The following is a 26789-nucleotide window of genomic DNA, read 5'->3' as shown; positions in this document are numbered from 1 at the left end:
AAAAATTCAACAGGAACTAATAACGATAGTTTCCAAAGACCGCATGCAAATCAATCTGATAGGCCACTAGGCCCCATTACTAACAATTCCCTCCCCCGCGCTGTAAGCTTCTTTCCTTGCCATATATTTAAATACTATTTTCAAAATAAGCAATTACTAATGTAGAATATCTAAAATGTAACACAATATACTAAATATTTTTATTTAATAGACTAAAATAACATATGTTAATCACTCGTGTCAAAGATTTACACAAAAATATGAATGTTCATTCTATACACAGACTAAACGATCTGGTATGGAATAAATGTAAACTAATATTGTAACGGGGAATTATATAGAAAGAAAAAATAAAAACAAAAAATCGTCATTTTATTATAAAAGAAAATAATTTTATCAGTCATTATTTTTTACAAACTTAAATCTTACGAAATATTAAGCATTTATAACAATAAAAATAGCAACAACATAAATTCATATTTTATATTATAATACACTCTTATTTATAACAAGTATTGCAAAATTTATCTATATAAATCAAATAATCTAAATACTAATTACTTAAAAAATGTATTATTGTAAATTACAATAAAAACCAAATTATCTTTTTTTTATCAAATAAATAAAAATCCATCAATTTAATTTTACAGACTATCGGCACAGGGGAAATAATATAAACTTCAGATCATTAAGCGCTTACTGCATTTTTTACTATTGATATAATTATAGTCTTAATCATTTACAAATTCGGGTTTTTTTCCATGATACAATAGAGTTTTATTTGATCTCCCTATTCGTATCATATGCCCTTTATTTTTAACGAATCGAAATACACTTAGTCCCTTATTCATAAAAACCAAAACTTACTACAAATCTGCTTTAACTATTACACTGTTTTGTCACTTTCTTTCAAAGTGAGAATTTAGCACAAAAGAAAAAGAAAAAATTCAATAGCTAAAATATGTTCATAAGACATTTGATGTTTTTATGAATAAGTGTGTTAAACTATAAAAAAAGAAGGAAGAGCTTACATCTAGAAGTATGTAGTAAGTAATTCTTAATATAAACTGCCCACAATACTATGCTATCCATAAAACGAAAAACTGTTATAAGAGAAAATGACACCTTCCATGAATGCTTATTTATACAAAATATTATGTAATTGTAAATAAATCGATGTTTTATCAAAACTAGAAGTATATGAGCACCTCTGTTATAACACAAAGGCATCTTTCTCTAAAAATTATAACTATGTATTTTGGCATTCTACACGTATTCTTATAAAAGAATAACTAAAGTAACTAAGAAATGACATAAAATTAACCATGAGGAACCACAAACGCCATTGACTTTTAATTTCTTTTACTACCATACCTTCCTTTTTCTACACTCAAGAAATTAATAAATCAACGTTCAAATATCTAATAAGTAAGAAAATAAAAATATATTATCCAGCTGCCATATGTTAGTTACGGAACTCTTAAAGTCTTGGATCAGATCGATAAAGATGAGATTAGCAATGACATAATTAAACAAATAAATAAAAGAAAAAATATTTGTCATTTACGAATTTCAATAATTTATAAATTACTTGTAGAAATAGTACATTACTGCAGTGGCCAGCAACTGAGGCATTGATGGACGAACGTGCAAATGTGAACACACATACTGATATCAATGCCACAGTTGCTGGACGCTGCAGTAATGTACTATTAAAAAAATAATACCATAGAATTAAATTTTAATTTTATCGTTTGAATATGCTTTATATAATTTCTCTCTATAAGTGGAGTTTGTGTCTAAAGTATTTTTAAATTTATGAAAATTAAAATCTTTTAGGATAAGCATCTCATCGTCATCAAAATATAAGAAATCAAACAGATGTTAATTTTTATCGAAAAAATATTGGATTTGAAGAAATCGATCTGAATGTCGATGTTCTCTGTTGATCTGAAATACAACTGACATGCGAATATTGACATGGATGTGTGATGTGACAAGAATGGATAAGACAAAGAATGTAGGAAGGAAGTTTGAAAGTAGTGCCAGTATTCGAGAAGTTAAGAAGTAATTTTTGCAGTTGTATGGGCATATGATGCGGAAGGAAGAAGATAATGTAGTAAGAAAGGTATACGTATATATAAAGGTAAGGTAAAGAATGTGAGTGCTTATAAGTAAGACAGAGAAATAAAGAAATGAGTGGACCGTGAAAGAAAAGATACCATGGCCAGAAAGGAAGCGACTAAGTAGATGACTGCAAATAGAGATAAATGGAAAAACAAATATCACGCTGACCCCAAATAGATATAGGAAAAGAGCAAGAAAATATTTGACAATACTGTAAGATGAGTAAAACAAAATACCCTACAGTAGAGAATTTTAAACATCAAATGTAAGTCTGGTTAAATCTGAAGAATATTTTATTCATATTGTGTATCAATTTACTTGATTCATTTTCCAATATTGCCTCAATATAGTTCATATACACAAAGTACCTAATAAACAGAAAATAAAGCAAGCCTCACAGATCTACATATAAACTTTATCAGATTACAAAAAATATGTATCAATTGATACATTAATAATATCAAAAAATCTTATAAGATTTATCTAAAAGTTCATATGTTAAAACTTTAAGCAGTTCTCAGTATAATATGATACCCAGAGCTAGTTTCAACAGGTTGGCTTAACTGGCCTACCCTTAACTTGAAAGCTACATCTTCAAAAGGCTTCTGCATGCGTCCTCTCTTGAAACGTCCAAGGTCACCATTACGTTTTGCAGATGAACAATCTGAATAAATCTTTGCTAATTCTTCAAGTGAAGTTTCCTTGCTTACAATTTTTTGGCGAAACCCTGAAAGTAAATTATATAAAAAATTACATTCAGTTTATTCCTATTCTATTTTAACTAAAATAAAAAAAAAATGTGCTACTAATATGATAAAGTTAATTGTTAACAACATCTATACATAGGATTTATTTAAAAAATATATATATATATATATAAGGGTTCTTAATAACAGCAATAATTTAATTATTGCTGTTATTAAACAATAAACAATAATGTTAATAATAAAATAAATAAATAATACATAAATATAATATTGCACATATTTTTTTTTTTAATGGGTTAAAATGGTATGGTAACCCTGGCCTGCGCTAACGGGATACGCTGGCGGAGCACCAGTGAAGGGTGATAGATGAGAATGAAAACAGGCCAGTTAGCCCATCATGATGAATTCATCAGGAATTAACCATGATAGTTTCCAGGGAGAAACGCGAGGAAGTCGACCTGGTTGGGTATACTGCTAGCAATAGGATTCTCAATCTCCATTACTAACTTTCCCCCCCATATTGCACATATTGACATTATACAATTGAAAATGATAGGTATATTATATGTATAATAGGCTAATTAAAAATCTATCCTATTACTGAATGTGAGCTTGACTTTCTAAATTTGACTAGTAATTACCTTTCAATGCCTCTAAAGCTTCTTCTTTGCTTCGAGTAATGGTATCTTCGCGCCATGAAGATGGTCTACGACTATCAGTATGTTTCACTAGCAAGTGTGAACATCGCACTTCTTCTGGTGCACCATTGGAATCATCATCATCATTAAGGCTTGCTGGCCGCTCTGGTTTTTCCCACTGAGATCTTCTTGTGTGTTTATTTAAATAGTATGTCATGCCTACAAAAGTAGATAATTTAATTAGCTACAATTACTAATTACACACTTCAATTATTATTATTTTATTCAAGTGCCTTCAACAGACAGACATACAATTCACTTGCTGCAATAAAATTGTCAAAGCATATTATCAATATGACTACACTACAACTTTGTTTGCCCTTTGATAAATAAGGTATCTTAACTAAACTATAAAGTTTGACTAGACTGAAATACAAACAAGTTAGACATTATTTTAAATTTGAAATGGCAACTCAATTTATTATATTAATAAATTAACTGCACACAAAATCCATGAATGTCATTTAATATTAAGGAATAATACCAAAAATACTGCATTTTAGAATTTTATTAACCTTAAACACAATATAAGTAATAGTACTAAAGTGTGTTAGGTTGTACTCCAATAATATAATAACATTCTTTTTATTTCCTTATCTTTATTTTACTATACTCATGAGTCTATAAAGTATATATACAATATTTGTGTTAGTAAGTTACATAGATGCATGAAGTTAGTACTCAGTATTTAAAGTTATTATTTTAATTTTAATTTGCTGGATTCCTATTGGTATGGACTTCTTCCAGTTTCTTCATTCCAATCTTGTCTATCCTGTGCTCAAATGATCCAGTTTCTCCTGATATTTCTTTAATGGCATCTATCTACAATTTTTTGGCTTCCATGGTCTTTCGTCAAGTTTTGAATGTCAATCGGTTATCCTTATGACTTTTATTTCCTTCCTTATAATGCCACTGTTTACCGCTGTATGATCTTAGTATAGAATAGCTCACCCCCTCCTTTTTCATGGGTGTCATAAGAAAGTAAGAGAATTTAATGGTCAAAGAATAAACAGCATCATTCCTCTTAAAACAACACCAAAGCCTAACTATGGTGTCAACCCACCTGCCAAGCATGGAACTACTGGCAAACTCCCTAAAAGGCAAATATTAGAAAAAAATAGCCCTCAGTCCTTTGGCTCACAACCGTTCCTCATAGTAGTCTGTGGAGGAGATCTATATTCAATAATGGCTATATCAGCCATAAACTGTCCACTGTTAAATGATGAAGGCTACTTATTTTTTGTATTTTTTTTTTATATTTAAGCTCTTTAAAGCTTGCAGACATGCTCTGAATTTTAATTTACTTTTGTGATTATAAGTTTTTTTTTTTTTTTTTTTATAAAACTTAGAATGGCAAACAAGCTGACGGCCCACCTGATGGAAAGTGGTAACCGTCGCCTATAGACATATCCCACCCTTCAAACCGAAACACGGTTGAAACACGAATGGGACAGAGGTACCCAAGCAATCGACTTTTGTACAAAGTCTCCCTCTGTCCATAATTGACACTCATCAGTTATATACATATATATATATATATATATTCAGTTTCATATGTATTAGGTCAAGGTTTAGGTAGAGTGTACGGTCCCTTAATCACCTTTTACGACACCTATGGATAAGGAAATGATTCTATGTTAGGACTACATGGCAGAATTTTGATGATTTCTTTATATTTTTCTATAAAATGATCTAGCAATTAAATTTCTAAACAATCCATTGTTGAAAAATTAAATCAGAACCAGATCCATTCAACAGAATTACCTCAACCAGTGGATCACATTTTATCTTTTGCAGGATAGTATGCTAAGAGGCCTACAGTTGCCTGTATCTCTAGGTAACATTTTTCTCTACTGACTTAATTTCTGTGTCTACATTTGTACAAATTTTGGTTGTCATGTAATCTTCTGTAGAAATGTGTCCTTCTGTTTAAGATATATTGCCTACTAACTTTTTTATGCCATTGTTAAAACTTTGAATTCAATTCTTGTGTTTAGTTCCTTGAGGGCACTTCTGTAGCTTCAATAGTTGTTTAAAATTATTTGTAATAAGTGTTGTTTCAGAAGTTTTGATAGTCTGACTTGATAGCGCCGGGTGGCTATTTTAAATAGCGTACTTAGCTCTTATTTCATTCCCTTGTTTTATTTCTACAATTGATAACTTGCCGATGTCTTTTTATTAGATTTCTGGATTCTAGATTTAATATATAATTATATTTACACTAAATCGCAATTAAATGCGAAAGGACATAAAAGCTTACCTGTACTTCGACTTTTTCTTGCCTGCCATCCTTCAGGCAGGCTATCTTCATGATTGGAAGACGGTGAAGCCATCTAAGCTTTATACAGAAATCTTATAATAGAATTCACAAAATATTTGAAAACTATTTAACAAAGTTCAATTTAAACAAACACTGAATCTACAAAATCAGTAAATTAATAGCAAAAATAAAATTCCTAATAATGAAATATTATTTCTTAAATTAAGTATCAAATACCTATTATTTCAAAGAAAGGAAAAGAAACTTATTAAAAGTACTAGGCACCTATTTGTGTTAAATAGAAACAAATATTAAACAGTCTATACCTATATAACAGGTAGGATTTTTAAGTACCTACAGGTAACATCATATACCTTCCATGTGTTGTATCATGTTGTATATTATAAAATCTTAATTAATATTATCAATCTTTAATCGATTTATTTGAAAATCGATTGATTTAACAATAGATTATCTACGTGTATGGATTTAATATTGATGAATGCTTCATGAGACAATTTTTTAAGACAGATACTTATGAAATTAATAAAAAATAAAATGTTCGAGATTGACCTATCCGAATCTTTATTATTAATTACTTTCTACTATTTTCCTTTTAATTAAATGTCAACACTCACATAAAACTATCGATTTAAATTTTTCATCAATCGAAGACATAGATCTAGCATAGTACCTGCGGTTCTATCTTTGTTTTACTGATTCTAATATAATCTCGATTATGACATGTCTAACTTGGTAATGTAAAAGAAAGAAAATATGTACACACGTATGTTGAAGCGAGATAGACAATACAACAATAATTTGTACAACATAGACTTGAAAATGATTTCGCGGGACTATAAATACAATAAATAATTGTTTTCGTTTTGAAGTGGAATTTGATTTAAGTGAATGTAATATTTTATTAAGGTTAAAATTAAATTGCTGCATCTGGGTGGTAAATAATAATTTTGTCTGTTTAAAAATTGTCACAATATTGTACACTGACGTATCTGCTGACATTGATACTCCTTTCCACTTTGAGTTTGCTGGAAGAAAACTCTATCAGAGCCCGCCTTTGTACTTTAGATTACCTCTGTCATATTCTTATAACTAGTGTGTTATAATTAAATAATAATAAAAAAAAAAGAACAAAAAAAAAATACTTTTTATCAATTTTATTATTACCATAACGAAATATAAATATCAATAATTTCATATTATCGACAGCATCAATCAATACCTTTTTAATTTATAAAGCAATAGATAAAATTATTTTGAGATGGAAGTGGGCCCGTTAAAATTGATGTGGACATAGCGTAAAAGGCCAGACGAAGTGTCGAAATTACCTAATGGTGTATGATAGTAGCGATTTATTTTACTGCGCTGATAAGGAATACAATTCCAAACCCAAGCCTAACAATCCTTTTTCATACCCGGCCAGACAAAAGGATCAGTCACCATGCGCATGATTACTCGCGCACCAGGAAGACTGAATATGTGTAATTTGTTGAAATGTAGCCGTCGAAAAGGCGAGGTGAGAAATGGACGTGTATTCCGATATTTTTTTTATAAATGATAATAGAATGGAAACTCTGCCTGCTCTAACTGTATGCACTGGCAGGGCACGAGTGAGGGATGATAAGGGAGAATGAAGCAGTTTAGTTAACTCATTGTGACGAAATAAATCAATCACAATGGTTTCCAGAAGGAACCGCGTGGAGGTCAACCTAATATGGTATATTGCTTGTAATGGGGCTAATGGCCGAGAGTGTTGCCGATGATATCAATGGCGAAACTTTTGTGGCTGGCTGGATCGCACGATTTGATGTACCCGAAATCGTCATTTCAACTCAATTCGTTAAGCTTTGTGGTTTATCACGTGTGCGGACAACCAGTTACCATCTGCAAGCGAAGGGCATGGTGGAACGCCTCTACCGACAGCTGAAGACCGCACTGATTTGTCACCGTGACGATTGGTTAAACTCTCTTCCTTTAGTGCTGTTAGGTATTCGATCAGCATTAAAAGAGGGCATTGACGCACCAGTTGCTGAAATAGTGTATAGAGGACCCCTCATCTTCCTGGAAAGTTTATCACCTGTGGGCCAGCTTCCCAGGAGATTAAGGATTCTTTCAATTTTGTACATAGATTTTGTAAACCCATGAAAAACATTAGATTCATTTCAGCATCTTATCATTCTTTACTTGGTACATTTATTCATAAAGATTTGCTCGACGCTACTCTTGTCTTCTTAAGAGATGGTAACATTAGACGATCGCTATAATCACAATATTCCGGATCGTATAGCATTTTGGCCCAAAACAACAAAAGTGTAACTCTCTGCATTCATGGTAAGAACGTCACTGTGAGCCTTGACCGCGTGAAGCCATTTAGAATTGGGTGCTACTCAACATGGGCATCCTTTACGCGGCCAATCTTCATGACTCATTTTCCACATCCCGTTCCTATACTTCCTTTATTAATCTCACAAGCTACTGGGTCGATCACCAGATCGGGAAGAAAGGTTTGTTTTAGAGATAGATTTGACCTACGAGTCTTACTTTCTACGCGGGGGGATGGTGTGGCGTATTACTGACAATCATAATATGCCTATTATATTTATCTTTTGTTTTACATTTCTGTCATTTTTAGTCTTTATGTTTTCATACCGATGAAGATGAGATAAAAGAGAACTACAATATCAAGGTATTATTTACCCGATCCTCTTAAACATGATTTCTAGAATAATTAAAAAATTATATAATTATAGTAGAGTTTTGTGGTGGTCGTCATATACGATGTTCAAATATTTAAAATAGTTTACAAAAAATAATCCTGTGTCGAGCGTCATCTATAAGATATTAAGAATAATGTAATATTCACTTTCTCTGTGAATTGATTTTCATTTGCTCAAATTATGTTTTAGTAAATAGGTGCTTTAAGTATGGATGTAAGTGCCAGTGCTGCTAGATTAGGTGACTTTCACCTTTTAAGCTATTTTGTAGGATGTCAGGGTGACCGAAAATTGAGAACGTCGGTCAGTCACCAATTAGTTTATATAGAAAAGAAAAAAAATCGGCAATTTTAGAATACAAAAAATATTTTTAGTGGTTTTTGAGCTACATTACTATTAAAAAATTTGGCCAATTTTAGCCTAATTGGGGTTCCAAATTTTGGCGAATTTTGGTACCATTTATCTGGTTACACTGAGAATTTGGATTATTGTTATTAGTGTGACAACACTGTATTACCTTTCCGACTTTTCTCCATGAGCAAATGGACAGATAAATCTGATATAAAATTTAATTCATCTTTATTATTTTAAAAATTATTTGTTGTTAGTATGTTTTATAGTGTGTGGAGTGTATTAATACATATTTTACAGTGAGTTAAATAATAAGGGCTTGTACACAGGTACGCATCACATCATCTATCGTGCAGGGGCGTACGTCTTTTTGTGTTAAAATGATTGAGTTTACCATAAAGACTTTGGATTCTAATAATCACCACTTTTCCGTGGATGATGAGGTTAGTAGAATTATTTATATTTTAATACATATAAAATTATTAAATACTTAGCGTGACCTTTTTATGGAATTTGTGTATCTACTTACGTACAAACGTTTAATACTTTTGGTGTGCAATCACAAATATAAAATTTTAAGGCTACTTTCCTAATGTAAGTCTTATATATTTTGCTACATAACCCTTATTTTGACTAGTTTTAATATTTCACCAAGTGCTTTGTTATAAGAAAATGCCATACTATTTGTTTTCTTGTCATATAGGTACGACATCTAGTATCTATGATTCATAGAATCAATAATCAACCTAATATTTTTCTTAGCGATAGTTTTCAATAGTATCTTAATAAACTTATACTTGATTACTCTGAAGATGGGAAAGAGTTACATTAAAGGGAATTATTGTTTCTTATGAATTGTTTATGGCATTGAAATGCTTATTTGCTAGCTGCGAAATCTGAATACTTCGTTATTATTTTCTAATTATTATGTACTACATGGATAAATGTTATAAATGTGGTAAGATCCTAAATATAATAGAGCATTATAAAGCTATTTTTTAATTAATAGCAGCTTCATTATTCTGTGCTATTTTTTAAGCAAATATTAAGAACATTAGATAATGTTAACAATTAATATAAATAATATTATTTAAGATAAATGCAAACGTTTGTTTGTTTGTTATGCTTTTGCACCTAAACTGCTAAATTGACTATGATATTTTTGGTAAATATAGAGTTAGATGTGACACTGGAGATGGAAATAGGCTAATAACACCTACAATATAACCTCTTACAAGTTTTGCGAATAACTTGTAAGGGGTTGGGTGAGCGAAGGTAGTTTTTGTATGAAACTTTATTGTTTTGTCTAATTTGCTTCAAACTTTGCAGAATTATTGTTTATAATTCATAATAAGTGTACATATTTATTTTTTCTCAAAGTACTTGATAAAAGGGGGTGAATTTTATTTATAACTATTTTACCTCTACAACTAGAATTGTTGAATAAAATTAATATTAAATTGGGCGAAGCTATGGGTAAAATTTAGTAATAATATATTTCATTGTTATTTTTTTTTTCTTTTTGTTTGTACTCTACTTAGGAGATTTGCTATTGAATTATTTTATTTATTTAATAGCCTTTAATTACTGGTAGTACAATTTAACATAAATACATTCAAAACTGCTAACTAGATAACTAACTAAATAGAAAATTCAATAATATTGTTTGGTTCATGCACCATAAATTATTATATAAGATTCAACTATTCATGCTTTTATTATCATATCAACATATTGTCAAAGCAATATAAGCTTTTCACCAGTATTACTTTATAAATTTAGATTATAATTTGTTCTAATTAAACTATTTGTAATAAAATACACTTTTGAAACATTAGTATATAAATGGTTGTATATAGCTAAAATTGGCGAATGTATAAGAAAAGTGTGCGCTGTGTCATTATAACTTAATAAAATGTATTGTGTAATTTTTGGAAACTGAATAGCCTTTTAATGTGGTCAATATTTATTTTATACAATGTAAAAAGGCAACAAGCTGACACTCCACCTTAAGTGGTAATCTTCACATACAAACATGAACAGCATTCTGAATATCACTGATGTCTGTACAACTCAATTCATAGTATTTCTCATTTCTAAGGACTAAGTGTTAACCCTTATATTATGAAGTTAGATATGCATACTGCCATATGTATTTCAAACTGAAATATGACTTATAAACACACCTGCTTGATGACAAAAACCAAAATGTTCTGATTTACATCTTAGCAGAAATATTGTAAAGCTTGAATTTAGCCCATAACAAAACTTGTTTAAGTTACCAATATTTATTATTTAGAATATATTTTGATTTGATGCTACCCCTTACATATTGCTGTGCTATTATTAAGGATTCACATGCTTTTCATAATTTTACATAATGCTACGCCTGATACTTGGTAGGGAATAATTGCATGGACATATGTTATGCGATTTCTGTTTTTTTTTTTTACCTAAATATGCATTGCGTTTAAGTCTTAAAAATAAGTTTAACTATGTGTGAAATTGCGAATGTTTAAATTTTAATAAAATCTTTATGCAAATGCTTAAATCTATACAAGGGATAAAGTAACAGTTTTGCATTTCTGACTTGTCACAACTGTTTGAATATTGAATGATAAATATTTTAAAATATAAAATTCTAAAAGGTGACCACTATGTTGATGTTGTTTAAAAAACTTGTGAAATAATTTTGGGGATGTATTTCACAGGTAGGTATTATAAGTTAGGAAACAGTTGTCCTTGAATTAATATGAGTGCATGAACTGACACTGGAACCAAAGAGGGCTGGGTTTGAATGGTGCTAAAGACTTTGCTTAACTATAACCATTGATAAATTGTTTTAAAATTTAAAGAAGAGTTCTTCTACTAAAAAACAATAAATATAGTTTGATTTCTACATTCATAAGCTATGCATAACTTTCAGTGTGCCCTACATATTACTTAACAAGTAATTATGAGTTTCTCTGTTAGTATAGAGCTGTGCGTTTTTTTCTATTATATATATATATATATATATATATATATATATATATATATATATATATATATATATATATATATATATATATATATATATAACAAAATATTTAAATGTGTTTATCACTAGCTTTACAGCCTTAGTTCTAGCTCTGATTAGTTATTTAAACAAAATTATTTTTTGACCAGAACTTTTTATGTGTATGTTTCTATTTTTCCTTAGATCACTGTGCAGCAGCTCAAAGAAAAAGTCCTAGAACAGTTGGGAATAGATATTAACTTGCAACGTTTAATTTTTTGTGGTCGAGTATTACAAGATGAGAAAAAACTCTCTGAATATGGTATGCATCAATTTTTTAATCATTATGCTTGTATTATAGGTTGTGGTTCTTGGTGTTTCAGCTATTAAAAATGAATTAAAAACTATGTAATATAATAAAATTGTAACTAAATAATGTTTGTACCTAGAAGATATTAAAGAAAAAATTATGTGGGGTTTTAATAAGACCAGCAGATGCCAATATTACAATTTTTAGAAATATTGTTTTCGTCTGTCAGTCTGCCTATTTGTTTGGTGTTCATTTTATAACGTAAAACTACTGCGCCAAATTGCATGCGGTTTTACTGCTGTGTTCCAAAAGGTCTAACTTAAAATCTGGTGTATGTTTCATTTTGATATGCCATTTAGAACTGGTCTATTTAATTGGATTTCCTATTTCTGAAATCCACATATATGAAGTAGCGGGCAAAAAACTAGTTAAATATATAACTCTATAAAAATTGTAAATATAATCTGTAATTAGTAAGACCTATTATTAGTCTGTTGTAGCACTAGTATTTATACAGTGCTTGTAAGCTATAATGTTTGCTAGGGCACATATGTAGGATAATGTATGTCTTTTACATTTGTAGTCTATATTTTTGTATCTACTTATATCTTCATGTACGGTAGCTTATAAGATCTTAATAAAATTATTAATATTTTATTGTTCAGATGATATTTGATTTTCGATGATTGTGGTTACAGATGTTAATGGGAAGGTCATCCATCTTGTGCAGCGGGCTCCACCAAGTCCGGAATTCCGGAATACTGCCTATTCCGCAACAAATAATTCATCCGCAACAACCGCTCCGACTAACGCCACGAATGCGGAGGGCAACACTGCCATGCAACAACAAATTAGACGGCTCATGGTGGTAAGTAAATATCTCATTTTTACATTGTTATATTTGCGAGTTGGAATCATCAGTTGGGGTAATTCATTGTTGTCTTGTTGCTATCTTCTTGTTTTTTATTATCAGTAGAATATCTTGTTTTTTATTTTGCTCTATTAAACAACAAACAAGTCTCACACTGTATGCAGTTCATATACTCAAAAAAGGTATAACTTTATCTAATATACAATATGTAAAATAACAATACCCATTCTTGAAAACCACTTACATGAATGCTGAAAAGTACATTATATAGAAAAATGGAATGATTTATTTATTCTTTGTTGCACAATACAACTTTGTACAAATTGCGAGCTTAATATCATATGGAATTCTCTATCAGCTAACCATTAGGTAAAACCAAAAATATATGTTATGAATGTTTTAGTGTTGTTCTGCCATTGCAAATATTATTTAATATTAAGAACTTAACCTATATTTTACAGGCGTTATCTGGTCCTCCGGACTTTGTTGTCGAGCAGCAGCATGCAATGTCTCTTTCTCCGACAACTGGGCGACTAGAATTCATTCGCCGTATGATTGCTGAAATAAAGTCTACTCTCGCATGTCTTCGAGGTCATCACGAAGAAGAGGTATTGTGGATTGATCGATATATATATTCTTAACTTTAGTTTTATTGTTATTGAATTTTATACAAAGTATATTTAAAATTATTAAGGTAGGATTTGTGAAAAAATGACTGAACCAAATATAATGGTATCACAGAATCAGTTTGAAAATCACGATTTAAATAAATTAGATATGTATCGATTTTAAGTCGATATATGTATAAAAGTATATGCATACGTATGACGAAATACCAAATGAAATTATAACTGATTTCAAATGTATTGCTATAAGAAAATTCGAAATTTGTTGTTTCGGACACATTGCATTTACTTTTAAATATTAAGTTCACATTTGACACAGATTTTAATATTAAAATTTTTAAAATATACCTATTTTATTTCATATAATGCCATCCGCACATTATTTATAAGCATAGGAGTTAAAAATATGCATGAATTATTTGCTTGCTATATTAGTCATACTATTTGTTTATGCATGAATTTACTATGTAGAATGTGTCTGTCTTGAGTCAGAATAAAACTACAAACGTTTTGCATACATATTTTAGGAATGTAAAGTATTTTGACCAACAGTCATCATAATCAATGCAGATATAATTATAATTTATCTCAAAAGAAATATTTTGAGATGTTTCTGCAAATGCAGATGTCGATACATGTAAATATATCTGTTAGAAAATACATGTAAAATTTCTATCGTTTTGGTTTCAAATGTTTCCATTAGCTTTGTCTCACTCGTGTTTCTGTCACAGAACTGCTGTGCTCGCTGTACCATCGGCGGTGATGTCCAAGATGGTGTTCATGTCTTTAGGTGCCGGTTACTATTTTTCATCATGTGTGCTACTAGTTTATTTGTCAATTTCAATTTGTATATTATAACAAAATATATGTTCTGTTTGTGGTAGTTGCACATTGGTTTTTGTGCACAAATACTCGCAAAGAATATATAATAGGCAGTATACGCTGAGCTTTAACTTACAGAATTTTCATAGCAATTAATATTCAGTTAAATTAAAATGAATATTATAGTTGTTATGCAAGACGCCGTAGTTGTATTGATATCACATAGTTAAATTATTAGTAGATGTTTATGTTGTTACTGTACCTACTGTAGGAGAATTCTGGTGCACCAGCTAGCAGTGAAGCCCAAGTAGAATCAATGGATAATGAACATGTATCTGCTACGCAAGAAGAGGTAACGTAATATACCACATCAAACATCTTACAGCCTAACCGTATGAATCCGAATATATCGCTTAAAATAATTGTGCTTTTTACCATTTTATGCATATTATGAATATTTTCAAAACTTTAGCTTAGTTACTGTCATATAGAACCAATATTTTTATAACAGTCATACACAGAACAGAAAGAGCAGGAGAGTTATAAAATAAGCGGGCGGGTTGTATCACAATAAACTATTAACCATTTTCAAAAATGGTAATATGTATTTTTAGATTTATAATTTTTCCACCACAACCATATTATACATTAATTGGCAACAATAATATAAAGCTACACACAGTTGTGGGAGACTGGCGTCTAAATTGGGCAGCGAGCTGCCTGTGTCTTAGATCACCAGGCCCCCCTCCTCAGAAACAAACATCAATTATATATATTACTAACTACTTTGCCATCATGATAAGGAACAAAAATTAAATACAAAAAGTACAAAATATGGTAAAATACACCTTAATATTTTGTGAATGTACGTAGTATTGATTATATTACGATTTGATTTATATATTATTTATTAAATATTTTTGCCCTCTACTTACATCCGCATGTATCTCAGAAGTAAGAAAACCAATGAAACAGATCACTAACATATATTTTACACACATATAAAGATAAATTTGTATTTTTTATCCACTGCACGCCCGACATCCAGCACCTTTATTCCGTTTGCCGATGTTAGAAGTAGTTCGGCGCGATTGCTAGAACTCGGCCTGAGATTGAGACGGGTCGATGTGCCGGCAATACATAACATATTTGATTTGACCAGTGTATAAAACAAAAGTCGGCTCCCATCCAAAAGTAGATAGCGTATGTTAGGATGCAAAGAGTATGCAAGTAGATTTAAGACAGAAGTTGTATATAGTTGTATGAATAAGATGATCGATATGAATGGTATGGAAGATAAAACAGTATGGAGAGTAGGAAAGCTGTTGGGCCAGATGGATTTTTTTTTATACAACTTAGAATGGCAAACAAGCTGACGGCCCACCTGATAGGAAACGGTAACCGTCGCTTATAAACATGAGCAGTATCATGGACATAACTGTTTCGCCCATGATACCCCTATGCGTGGCCATTCCTGAGGACTTAGGTGTTATTCCTCTGTACCCAGTAAATTCACGTCATATTCCACCCTTCAAACCGAAACACAGCCATGCAAACACAACTGCTTCACGGTTGAAACAAGAATGGGACAGAGGTACCCAAGCAATCGACTTTTGTACAGTCTCCCTCTGGTAAAAAATGGAATACCAGTAGAAGTATGGAACTTAGTAGGTTGTTGCACGAACTGACGAATGGTGTATTAAATTCGTTACAAAATATCTTTGAAATAAGGGTGATCTTCAAGACTGCAACAATTACCGAGGAATAAAGCTCATGTCATATAGTATGAAAGGTTAGGAGAGAGTTGTAGATAAGCATTTGTGTGAAGAGAGTGAGATAACAATAATTAGTGTGGTTTTATGCCAGATCGTAGTACCATAGAAGCCATATTTTTACTGCGTCAGTAATGTGAAAAGTACAGACGTGCTCATAAGAACTTTCATATGGTATTTGTGGACTTAGAAAGGCGTTCGACAAAGCATCTCGGACGGTTTTGTGGTGGACTCTGAATGAAATGGGCGTACCTGTGTAGTATGTGGAATTAATTTGGGCTGTGTACAGTCAATCTCTTACGTACGTTTGGCCGGCTGCTGGTAATACCGATGAGTTTAATATGGCCGTGGGTTTACACTAGAGATTGTCCTTAAGTTTTTACCTGTTTTTGTTGATAATGGATGCTTTGACATCAAATCTACAGGATGGGGCACCCTGGTGTATACTGTTTGCCGACAACATTATTCTTGTCGATGAGGATGGAGCTGAAGTCCAGAGCATACTGGTAAAGTGACAACAAAGTCCTTTGTTGTCACTTTTGAGTTTTGTTCAGATCATTGGCATCAACAACAGAAACAAAATTGAATACATCATCTGCGATTTCGGCTGTCTCTTGTTCTGCAGTCATATAGCTTGACGGTATTATTATACCAATCTGCTCCGATTTCCGGTACCTGGGTTCACTCCTACAAAGCCATGTTAAATAGATTGAACAGTTTCGTTGAACAAAAATGCTCAGAAACTGATTATTGAACTCAATGTAAACAAAAACTTTTTATAATATAGATACAAAGAAGTATAAAATAAAGAAGTGCTACTTGCCACTTGCTAATTGATAGGACTCGGTATCCTTATTAATATTATAAATGTGATAATTAGTTTGTGACGTGATGAAACTTGTTCCTTATGTAGTATTTTGCATTGAGAAGGGCATTGACTATTTTTTATCCTTGTTAATCAGTATACTCTGGTCACGCGGACGAATTTGCGGCTAAAGACTATTATGAGTAATAAATAATCTCATAACTAAAACGCTTATTATGATTATCAGAAACATATGTTGATTAGTCTGTCATAATGAAAGGAACAACCAATATATCTACATCTTACTAAGTATATTTGAATCTAATGTATCAAAATACAAACCTATCTGGATTTTTGGGATAAAATCATGCCAATTGGTCATTGTTATGGATTCATCAGGAATTAATCATGATGTTTTCCAGGGCCGATGGTGTAGAGATCGATTTGACAAGGTTTATTGCTAAGAATGCGGCCTCTAGTATATACCAGAGGGAGACTTTGTACAAAAGTCGATTGCTTGGGTACCTCTGTCCCATTCGTGTTTCTAACGTGCAGCAGTTGTGTTTGCATGGCTGTTTCGGTTTGAACTAATTTTTCAACTAATGTATGTACCCATATTCGTGCAATAAATGATTTGATTTGATTTGAAGGGTGGGATATGGCGTGAATTTACAGGGTACAGAGGAATAACATCTGAGTCCTCAGGAATGGTAACGCATGGGGGGTATCATGGGCGAAACTATACTCTGTTATGTCCATGGTACTGCTCATGTCTATAGGCGACGGTTACCACTTTCCATTAGGTGGGCCGTCAATGTGTTTGCCATTCTAAGTTGTATAAAAAAAAAGTTCACTAATAATCCTTTATCCCCAATCTACCTAGATTGATTAGTTAACCGTATTTTCAATGATCTGCCTCGATTAAAATAAAAAGTTTTTATATTCATATACATATCATATCACATGATTATTTTTTTACAAATTGGCATATTTAATAAATACAGGTACAGTCATGTAAACTAGTGTTTGTATGGCTGTGCTTCGGTAACAGCAGACAGATGAAAGTTTCACTTCGCTATAAAGTTCATCTTGTGATTGGCTGTTTCTATTTCCATTTTCTATTTTTATCAATTTGAAGTTTGGTCACTCAAATATGGATGACCAACGAATGTTAACAACTGGTAATATCAAGTCAGGGTGTCGAGTATAATCGCCTAATTCTATTTATAATAGCTTTTCTGTTCTGTAATGCACTGTCAATATTGATTAGCTTTATCAATTTGAGAATATTTTCTATTAATATTCTTTTTTGTGTGGTTTCTATTATTTGTACACATATTTTTTATTTAATATCCCTGTTTATCTATTCGTATGTCACAGTGCACGCCATTACATTTATTTAGTACACTTAGTATGAAGAAATCGAGTTGGATGTATTGGAAGTAGTGATGTGTCGAATGGTTAAAAATATATATCTGTAGATACGAGTAAATGGTATCTATGCGGATACGGATATGAATACGGATACTTGTTTTTTATTTCTCTTTTATGCCATAATTGATGAGACACAGTCCTCTACGAATAGGTATTTGCAAACTTTTCAGGTTACTGTTATCAACAGAGACCCATATTTCATTTAGGGAATCGATATGAGGTTTAATAAGTGAATTATGAATAATATAAAGCGTTTTAAAGTAGAAACAGGAAAATGTCTAGCCATGCTTCTCAGGAATCCTGTAAGGGATGATATTTTGGAACAGATTTTTCTATATGTAATGTCCATGATTATTGACTGTCTAAGTCATTTTTTAATGATATTTTTCATCATGGACATTAAGACCTAGACTATTTTTTAATGATATTTTTTTATATTTTAATATTATTTATTTTAATTGGTGGATGATTTTGCAGTTTTTTATTCTTTCTAGCAAAAATACCATGTAATTTACTTTAAATGTATTGGTAATTAGAAGATTACGAATGAACCATGTATGTATGGTATTAAGGTCCCTTTGTGCTTTTCTCATAATAGTTAAATACCGACCCAAGTAAAATATACTAATATATTATTTAGCAATAAAGCATGGTTAACTGTATCCAACGTTTTTTTCTAGTTCTATAAATATACCTAATGCATGTTTATTGTCTATAGAAAATTTAATATAATATAATGAGATTTGCCGTAGCAGAAAGTGTCTTTTATTAATGCTGTTAGGTGTATTGTTTCTTAAATAGGAATTTGATATCTTTAAGAAATTTAGTTTAACGTCTGTATTTTTTCAAATATCTTTGAGAACACCGTAAGGACAGTTATAGGTCTCCAGATATTAAATAGGGCTTTCTTTTGCTATTTTAAGTGCTATTTTGTAGACATTTATTATGTAAGTAGTAAGCTTTTCAAGAGTATGATCGTTTTAAAATTTTATTTGTTTGTATCTTTCTTTCTCGGCTCAAGTTGTTGCAAATAGTACTTCCGAAAAATCTTGAAAATTAATACGTTCCAGTTTATATGTTATACCAACAACAAGAAAGAACATTTCTATGTGAACTCATAGATAAGTATTAAGCTTGATTTACTGGGCTGATTTCGGTATAAACAAAAACACATAATTGAGTTCGAGAATTCGAAATTTCATTTAATGGTAGACTGTGCAGCATTCTGACGGCTCTCATCATCTCTTGTTGTATCAAATGATATCGTTGCTTCATAACGATTTTTTTTTCAGTTTCGATGCAGAAATTGTAATGGTTTTGTAAAAACGCTATTGCATACTTTTCATTTGCATCCTAATTGACAGTTGTTGTTCTAATATTGAAAATCATTAAAAATAATGAATAATGATCAATAAAAAAGTTAGAATAATATTCATCAATTGCGGTGATTCTGTAAAACATACTTGATCCCTAGACACTTTTTATGTGTGTAGTTAGCAATATATACGAGGGTCAAACTGAAAGTCCTTAGAAAATAAAAAACTGATTAAATTAGCAAGTTTTTACCTTTATTTTATCTTTTCAAAATAGTGTCCATTCACATCACATATATCGCTGCATTCGATAGAACTACTAAGAAAAGCACTTTACCCACTCGTCCTTGGGGATCTCTTCGACGGCCTTCTGAAACGTAGCCATCGCTTCCTCGGCGTCCATAAAACGTTTTCCTCGAAGTTTTTCTTTTATTTTTCGGAATAAATAACAATCGCAAGGTGCGAGGTCGATGCTATAAGGCGGATGACCCAGTAGTTCTACGTCTGAGGTCGCCAAATAATCGATCGTTTGCCTGACGGTGTGCGACGAAGCATTGTCGTGGTGAAGGAGGATCCTACTGCGATGTCGTTTCTCACGCACTTTTTCCAAAACACGTGGCAAACAATTGTTACTGTACTACTTTGAAGTAACTGTTTTTCGATCCTCTAAAACAATTGTCGCGTAATGACCTGTCCTTCCAAAGAACGAGGCCACCATCTTTCTTCCCACGCTTAGACCTCTCTTCACTTTAGTTGACAACTCCTCGGAAGGAAACACCCATTGAGTTAACTGTCTTTTAGTTTCGGGATCATAACAGTAAATCCAGCTTTCGTCTCCTGTAACTACGTTAAACACAGAATTTGAGTCACCTCCGTTAAATCTTTCATGCATTTCACGGCACCAATCAACACGACGGAGTTTTTGAGCCTCGGTCAAATTATGAGGTATCCACCGGGCACAAAGCTTCCTGACCGCCAAATGTTCATGGAGGATTTTGTGCAATTGACTCATACCAATCCCTAAGCTTGCCCGGATCTGCTGTTAGGTCACTCTTTTGTCTGTCTCTATTATACGTCGCACAATTTTTTAATTTTAATTTTTTACAATGTTAAATTTTTTTTTTATTATATTGCTTTCAAGTAGCCAGTTCTAAAAATTTTCAGTGTAGCCCTCGTGTTAAAGTTCTTGTAATTTGCCTGGCTTTGTTAAACTATGCACAGTAGCATAGAAAATCCTTAAAGAACCGTTACTCGTCATCAGATCTGCATTATTATTGATAAACTGGTAAGTAATATTATCTTATCATTTTGTTGGGAAGCAATTAGTTTTTGATGACAGTGTAATAATTTTTGGTACACTACGGACGCATTATATGATCAGATAGATTATTTTCTCTTTGAATTCAACATACCTGCAATTCATTTTTTATTTTTTTTTTTGTATATGTTTGATGAGACGAGGTTAGATTAGAATATACTTCCGCTTTCTTATTCATAAAGGCTAAAACAGGAATACAAAGCTATTATAGCTATTGAAGTATTTTGTCACTTTCTTTCAAATTGAGAATTTAGTGCAAAAGAAAAAAGACAAGACAGTTTAGCTAAAATAGGTTTATGACATGTTTTGACGTAGTTTTGAAAATGGAGTCAATGTTATGTTTAATTTAGATTTTTTTTATATATTTAACTCTTCAGTCTCCTGACACTTAATAATCGAAATTTTTTAATATTATACATTTTTGTGTAAGTTTAGCCTTATTTCCAATTTACTAACGTTTGGCATTCGTTACTTATTTATAAAACTGATACTATATACACTTGAGAGCAATGAATGCGGGTCACCAAACACAAAGTATTAAAATTCAAGAAAATCATTTTGTTGTACAAAAATGATGTATCCTATTTTTGTTTTAAGGCGAGATCAGCAGTTTTTTTTTCTTTATGTAATTTTTAATAAATAAAATGCAATGATTTATAAATTTTATTACTTTCATTTAAAGGGTATTATATTGTCTATTATACACCATTTATTTCATTAAGATAGCATTCTTATTTTCCGAGATTTATAGGTTTTTTTAAGTGACCCGGATTCATTGCTCTCGAGTGTATATAGATATATAGAATTGTCAATATTTACAATGTTTTTTTTTTTAAATCAGTAGAAATAACTTAAACTTAATATATTTTTTCCCGTTTTTATTTCTGGAAAAGAATCAATTATTTTGTGAAGGATTATATAAAATAAATAATACTTAACGCATTATTATTAATTTTGTAATGTGAATGATTGTTATAAAATACTAATGTATATTAGTACTTTTATTGTATACTAATATTTTATTAGTAAGATATAATTTGTTCACATGATAATTAAAATTTTATATAATTGGTCACAGGGTGAACATGCCTCGCATGACCATGGCGAAGAAGTTCCGGAAACTACAAATAGACCTCAAAATGTTCGCCGGCGGTGAGTTTGCTTTGTTATTACTATTGGCAATTGATTAAGTTTAGGCATAAAAATTTAAAATTTCTGTATAGTAGATTCGCGATTATCCGAATGTTCGGCTATTCGGACTTATTCTTCACGGCTCTAATTATCTGAATATTCGACTAGCCGGATTTATTCTTCACGGCTTTGATTACGTTTAAATGACGTACGAAAAACATTTTAAATAATAAAAATATATTAAAATTTAATTATTGTTTGATTTGACTTTGAAATCGATTATCCGGATTTTCGATTATACGGAATACCCTTGGTTTTATTTGATTCGGATAATTGAAATTCTACTGTACTTTAATTTTGTGGATGAATTTGAGTTTACACGCTAATATTAGGTAGACTGAAGCACAGTTATTCTTCTGAATTTGATTTTGCAATTTGCAAGTTTAATGATATATGAATAATTGAGAAAAATACTGAAAACAAAAAAAAATTAATAATCGATTATAAAAAATTTCAATGTAAATTATTCTTTTTCTTTTAATTGCTGTAATTGATTGTTTTTCTCTGTGCCGTTTTCCCACATATAAGGAATTACAGGGCTATAAGAGCGCTACGTGCACGACACTCGCGCCCTCGCGACCTCGGATATCTTCTGGAAGAGTTGGATCAGCTTCAAATACAGTTCGCGCCCTTTCGGGACAATTACATAAGGATGCTTAAAGCTGTTAATAGCCCCGAGGTAAAAGAGATATTAAGTATTCTATAATTAGAAAAATTAATAAGAAAATAATATTTTATGGTTATAAATACTCGTATTTCATATTTAGTCAGTTATTTTGCTAAATATAGAAATCGTGTAGACCGGTGTTATATGGGAGTTTAGCTTTGTATTTGCAAAATAACATGAGATTAAATTAAGTCTTTGTGTCAGTTGTTAATTATATAAAAAAAAAAAAATGTTTTTTACACAAAAACGAAATATTTGTATATTGTTATGATATTCTATTCCACATCTCTATATAATTGTTTATTTTTCTTATTAATAGCCACCGCAGTACACTGAAGAAGAGAGGGAGAATGCCCAGCGTTTGGTGGATATGACGTCAGATGTAATACATAGCTTTTCACACGCTTACCATGCTATTAGCGATATCCACTTTCAAGTTGGTCAACGGAACCCGCGTCTTACTTCTGAAGCAGTTGTAACGCGCCCCCCAATACCTGTGCAGGTATTTACCATAATTACTGATAATTTCAATATACATATATACAGTGTATTTGTTATATTTTGTTAGTATTTTAATACATCCTTGATAATATTAGAATCTAGTTGCTGTAACTAACTACATAAATTATAAAAAGTTTTAGAAATATTACCTAAAACACAAGGAGTTGTATTAATCCTGCTGAATGCTGAAGATATTGACAGATATGCGATTATACGTTATTTTACCTTGACTTCGAACAAGTATATATGTTTAGTTTTTTAAAAACAAAATACAGTTTGCGTTACTTTTTGATAATGTAACTTTCTGTAGGCAAAACAATTATTAATATAGGTTAACTATTTTATGAGTTAGAATATGAGTTAATCCATTACAAACAAGGAAAATAACTGTTTATTTATTACATATTAGTTTAGATTACGTAAACGATTACTTAAATTATAAATTTATAATCTCTTAAAAAGAAATTTAGGTTTAATTATATTTCTAAACAAAAATTAGACAAAAAAGGAATGTCAAACTTTTCCTGATGGTGAAACCAGGAAATGTTTGTTACAATTTACATTTAGTGATTTTTCCTAGAAATATCCAACGATATTTCTAGGAAAAATCACTCCACCATCCAGTTAATTGCAAATATTAAAATGTTATGTGCAACAACAAAAAAAGAAACTTAAATTTTTTTTGTTCATGGAATGTGAAATGAATATCTCATTCTATAGGCTTCATGTGTTTATGAAACATCTTTGCATAAAATAATCTGACTTTAATATAAGAAGAATAATAAAGTGCATAATTTGCATATTGCATACGATATATCGTATCGTGAGCAAACTATATTCTCGTAATTCTAAATTGATTAGATTATTCTTCTTTATCTTTAATTAGATGATTCTTCTTTTTAACCAATATTGAGGTTAGTACTAATTTTTGTAACCATTTACTTATTGTTATTTACACAACAGGCACACATAAATGTGATACAATCTAACCGTCGCCATCAAGCAGCGCAACCGAACTCGACAGCCACTAGTGGTGAAGGGAACGGGGGCTCCACTCCTACTCCTCAGACTGCCACCGGCGTTACACCGTCAGCTCAAGTTAATACCAACGGTCAGGCGACTCAAGGCGGCCAGCCTTCCGCACAAGCCGGTAGGAATACTACCCAACCGACTGTCAATATAAATATACAACCAGACCTCAGTTATCAAGTAGAGATAGAGACCAGGGTGCCTATAGCATTACCTATCGAGAATGCCCTTCTCAATGATCTGACAAGCGCGGCTTCGAACAACAGCCAACAACAACCGAATCAAAATCAAGCTCAGCCTCCGAATCAAAGTCAGCAAGGTCAGGCCAATCGTCGTCAAGTGCTTCTTGGTAAGATCTTTCACAATTCAAGCGGTCCGTTGCTCTTGTGGATCTAACTCCAACCCTTGGTGATCTAACTCCAACCCTTGTGGATCTAACTGCGTCAAAGGTGAAATGTCAATGTCCTTAGAACTTTAGGTGTTTAGTACCTGAAGTGTTGAATGTTTTATTTATTAAGTAAATAATCATTAACTTAATTTTTATCTACTTACTGTATGATCAGACTTTTACCTTAGTATTTCTTTTTAATTGCTGTTTTGGTATATTTTTTATTAAGATTGTAGAGTATAGTCTTAACGTTTATTTGTTGCAGAATTTGAGAATTTGTTTCGAGGAATGGGTCAGACTGGGGGCCTCGGTGGTGTCGAGGTTGTTATGAGTATGGAAGAAATTCCGCAGCCAGGAGCTATTGGTAATGTGGCTCCTGGCGCTGCTAATGGGGCCAGTTCTGCTGGCTTCGGCGCAGGAATTGGAGTAGGTCTTGGAAATGGCGTTGGAACGGGAAGTGGAGTTAATATGGGACCACTTATAGGAGCGGCCGCGGCTAGTGCCATAAACGCGACGGCGACTGTCACCGGAGGACTGCCTCAAGGGGATGGTGGAGGTATTTTGTTTAAACCATATTTTATTTGCAATTTCAAGCATTGTTAAAAAATCTATACGTACATTGAATAAGTTATCACTTGATGTCATCAATTATATGAAACTAGTACTTAAGAAGTTTGACTTTACATATGCGTTAATAAAAGTTTTTTTTAAATATTTATTTGTTAATTCGTGACTTAATTAAAATTCACCGATACATCTTTACTAAATAATGTTATAGCTTATTATCTTTACCCTAAATTTCATTACAAATAAAGCTACAGTACAGTACAATACTCTTGTTAATACAAAAACCGATTAAAAAAGCTATTCCTACTATATCTATAGTATTTTTTTGTATTTGGTATATCTATACCAAATAGAAAAAAATTCATACGCCTTACCCATGTCTTAGGTAATAGAGTTTCTTGTTACAGTTTATCTTGCGCCGATGGCATGGGGTGGACCAATGAACGCTGATCTTCTGCAGAATATCGTTTCGTCCGTCATACGGCAGGGCTTAGTACCTGGAGTAGAGGGGGTTGCAGCTCCAATGCAAGCACAAGCCCAAGCTCAAGCCCAAGCCCAAGCTCAGGGACCAGCAGGACAGAACCAAACTGGGCAGTCAGCTGGACAACAGCAATTTCCAACTACGCAGGGTACTGCCGGTAACCAAGAACAAGGGTCTCAGAATACTCAGCCTAGGCAACGTAAGTACCGTAATGTTTAACTCATGAACCGAATTGCAATAAATAAAAAAAAAAATTAAATATATTAAAATTTAAAATTATATACTAGTTCTTGGGGTACACCGACAAAAAATACATATATTCAGTACATATCTAACTATAATACGTAACAGTCGCGTAGATGTGTGCAGTTGTTATGTATTATATAGGATAGAATAGCCACTAAAACACCCCTATTTTTCAATATTTTTGCGACCATATAATTATTTGGAAAATTATAATATATACTCGTATAGTGTAAAGCTAGTTAGGAGCTTCCATTTCGCTTTAGTTTTATTCAAATATCAATCATAGTTTCGTAGAAAAATAATTTTAAGGTTTGGTGCTGCAAACCTTATCAAAATTGGCTCAAGTTAGGTGTATGACAATTGGTAAAAAATATTTCGAACAGCTAACAATATATTAAAGGCACAAGTGTCAACAAAGACGCCAGTGTGGATTTCATAAGGAAACATGGCAAGAACCTTTAGATTAACATTGATAAGTATTTGTGGGCCGATTTTTCTCTTACTTGGAGTAACTAGGTTTAGGCTGCCTAGATGCTCTTCAATAAATCGAACTGTATGGTGCAATTTCAATG

At 31.7% G+C, this 26789-nt stretch overlaps 2 protein-coding genes across 6 annotated transcripts in view; one reads left to right on the top strand and one right to left on the bottom strand.

The window, feature by feature from the left end:
• Window positions 1–378: 378 nt before the first annotated feature.
• Window positions 379–6433, bottom strand: LOC113519468 (peptidyl-prolyl cis-trans isomerase NIMA-interacting 1-like). The gene is made up of 4 exons (XM_026904589.3): window positions 6119–6433; window positions 5793–5870; window positions 3476–3691; window positions 379–2854 (listed from the first exon to the last, which is right to left on the bottom strand). Exons 2-4 carry the CDS (start codon window positions 5863–5865, stop codon window positions 2634–2636), a joined length of 510 nt encoding a protein of 169 aa, XP_026760390.1. The 5' UTR covers window positions 5866–5870; window positions 6119–6433; the 3' UTR covers window positions 379–2633.
• A 2597-nt stretch (window positions 6434–9030) lies between these two features.
• The window catches only part of LOC113518371 (large proline-rich protein bag6), a 28125-nt gene continuing 10366 nt past the window's right edge, over window positions 9031–26789 (top strand). Inside the window, exons 1-12 of one of the 5 annotated variants that reach the window (XM_031911369.2) lie at window positions 9031–9130; window positions 9208–9321; window positions 12081–12198; window positions 12885–13054; window positions 13519–13665; window positions 14777–14857; window positions 22226–22299; window positions 22876–23017; window positions 23325–23507; window positions 24470–24884; window positions 25189–25479; window positions 25898–26170. In XM_031911369.2, the coding sequence (XP_031767229.2) occupies window positions 9259–9321; window positions 12081–12198; window positions 12885–13054; window positions 13519–13665; window positions 14777–14857; window positions 22226–22299; window positions 22876–23017; window positions 23325–23507; window positions 24470–24884; window positions 25189–25479; window positions 25898–26170 (1957 nt within the window). In that variant the 5' untranslated portion in view covers window positions 9031–9130; window positions 9208–9258. Of the gene's footprint in view, window positions 9131–9207; window positions 9322–12080; window positions 12199–12884; window positions 13055–13518; window positions 13666–14776; window positions 14858–22225; window positions 22300–22866; window positions 23018–23324; window positions 23508–24469; window positions 24885–25188; window positions 25480–25897; window positions 26171–26789 lie in introns of all 5 variants that reach the window. The other 4 variants (XM_031911372.2, XM_026903262.3, XM_031911371.2 and 1 more) reach the window with 4 other exon arrangements.

Source organism: Galleria mellonella, unplaced genomic scaffold (genome assembly GCF_026898425.1).
Source record: "Galleria mellonella isolate WM207_F2 unplaced genomic scaffold, CSIRO_AGI_GalMel_v1 utg33, whole genome shotgun sequence".
Classification (NCBI taxonomy): Eukaryota; Metazoa; Arthropoda; class Insecta; order Lepidoptera; family Pyralidae; genus Galleria; species Galleria mellonella.
Note: the sequence above shows the minus strand (reverse complement) of the source record. Positions and strands in the feature narration are given on the sequence as shown.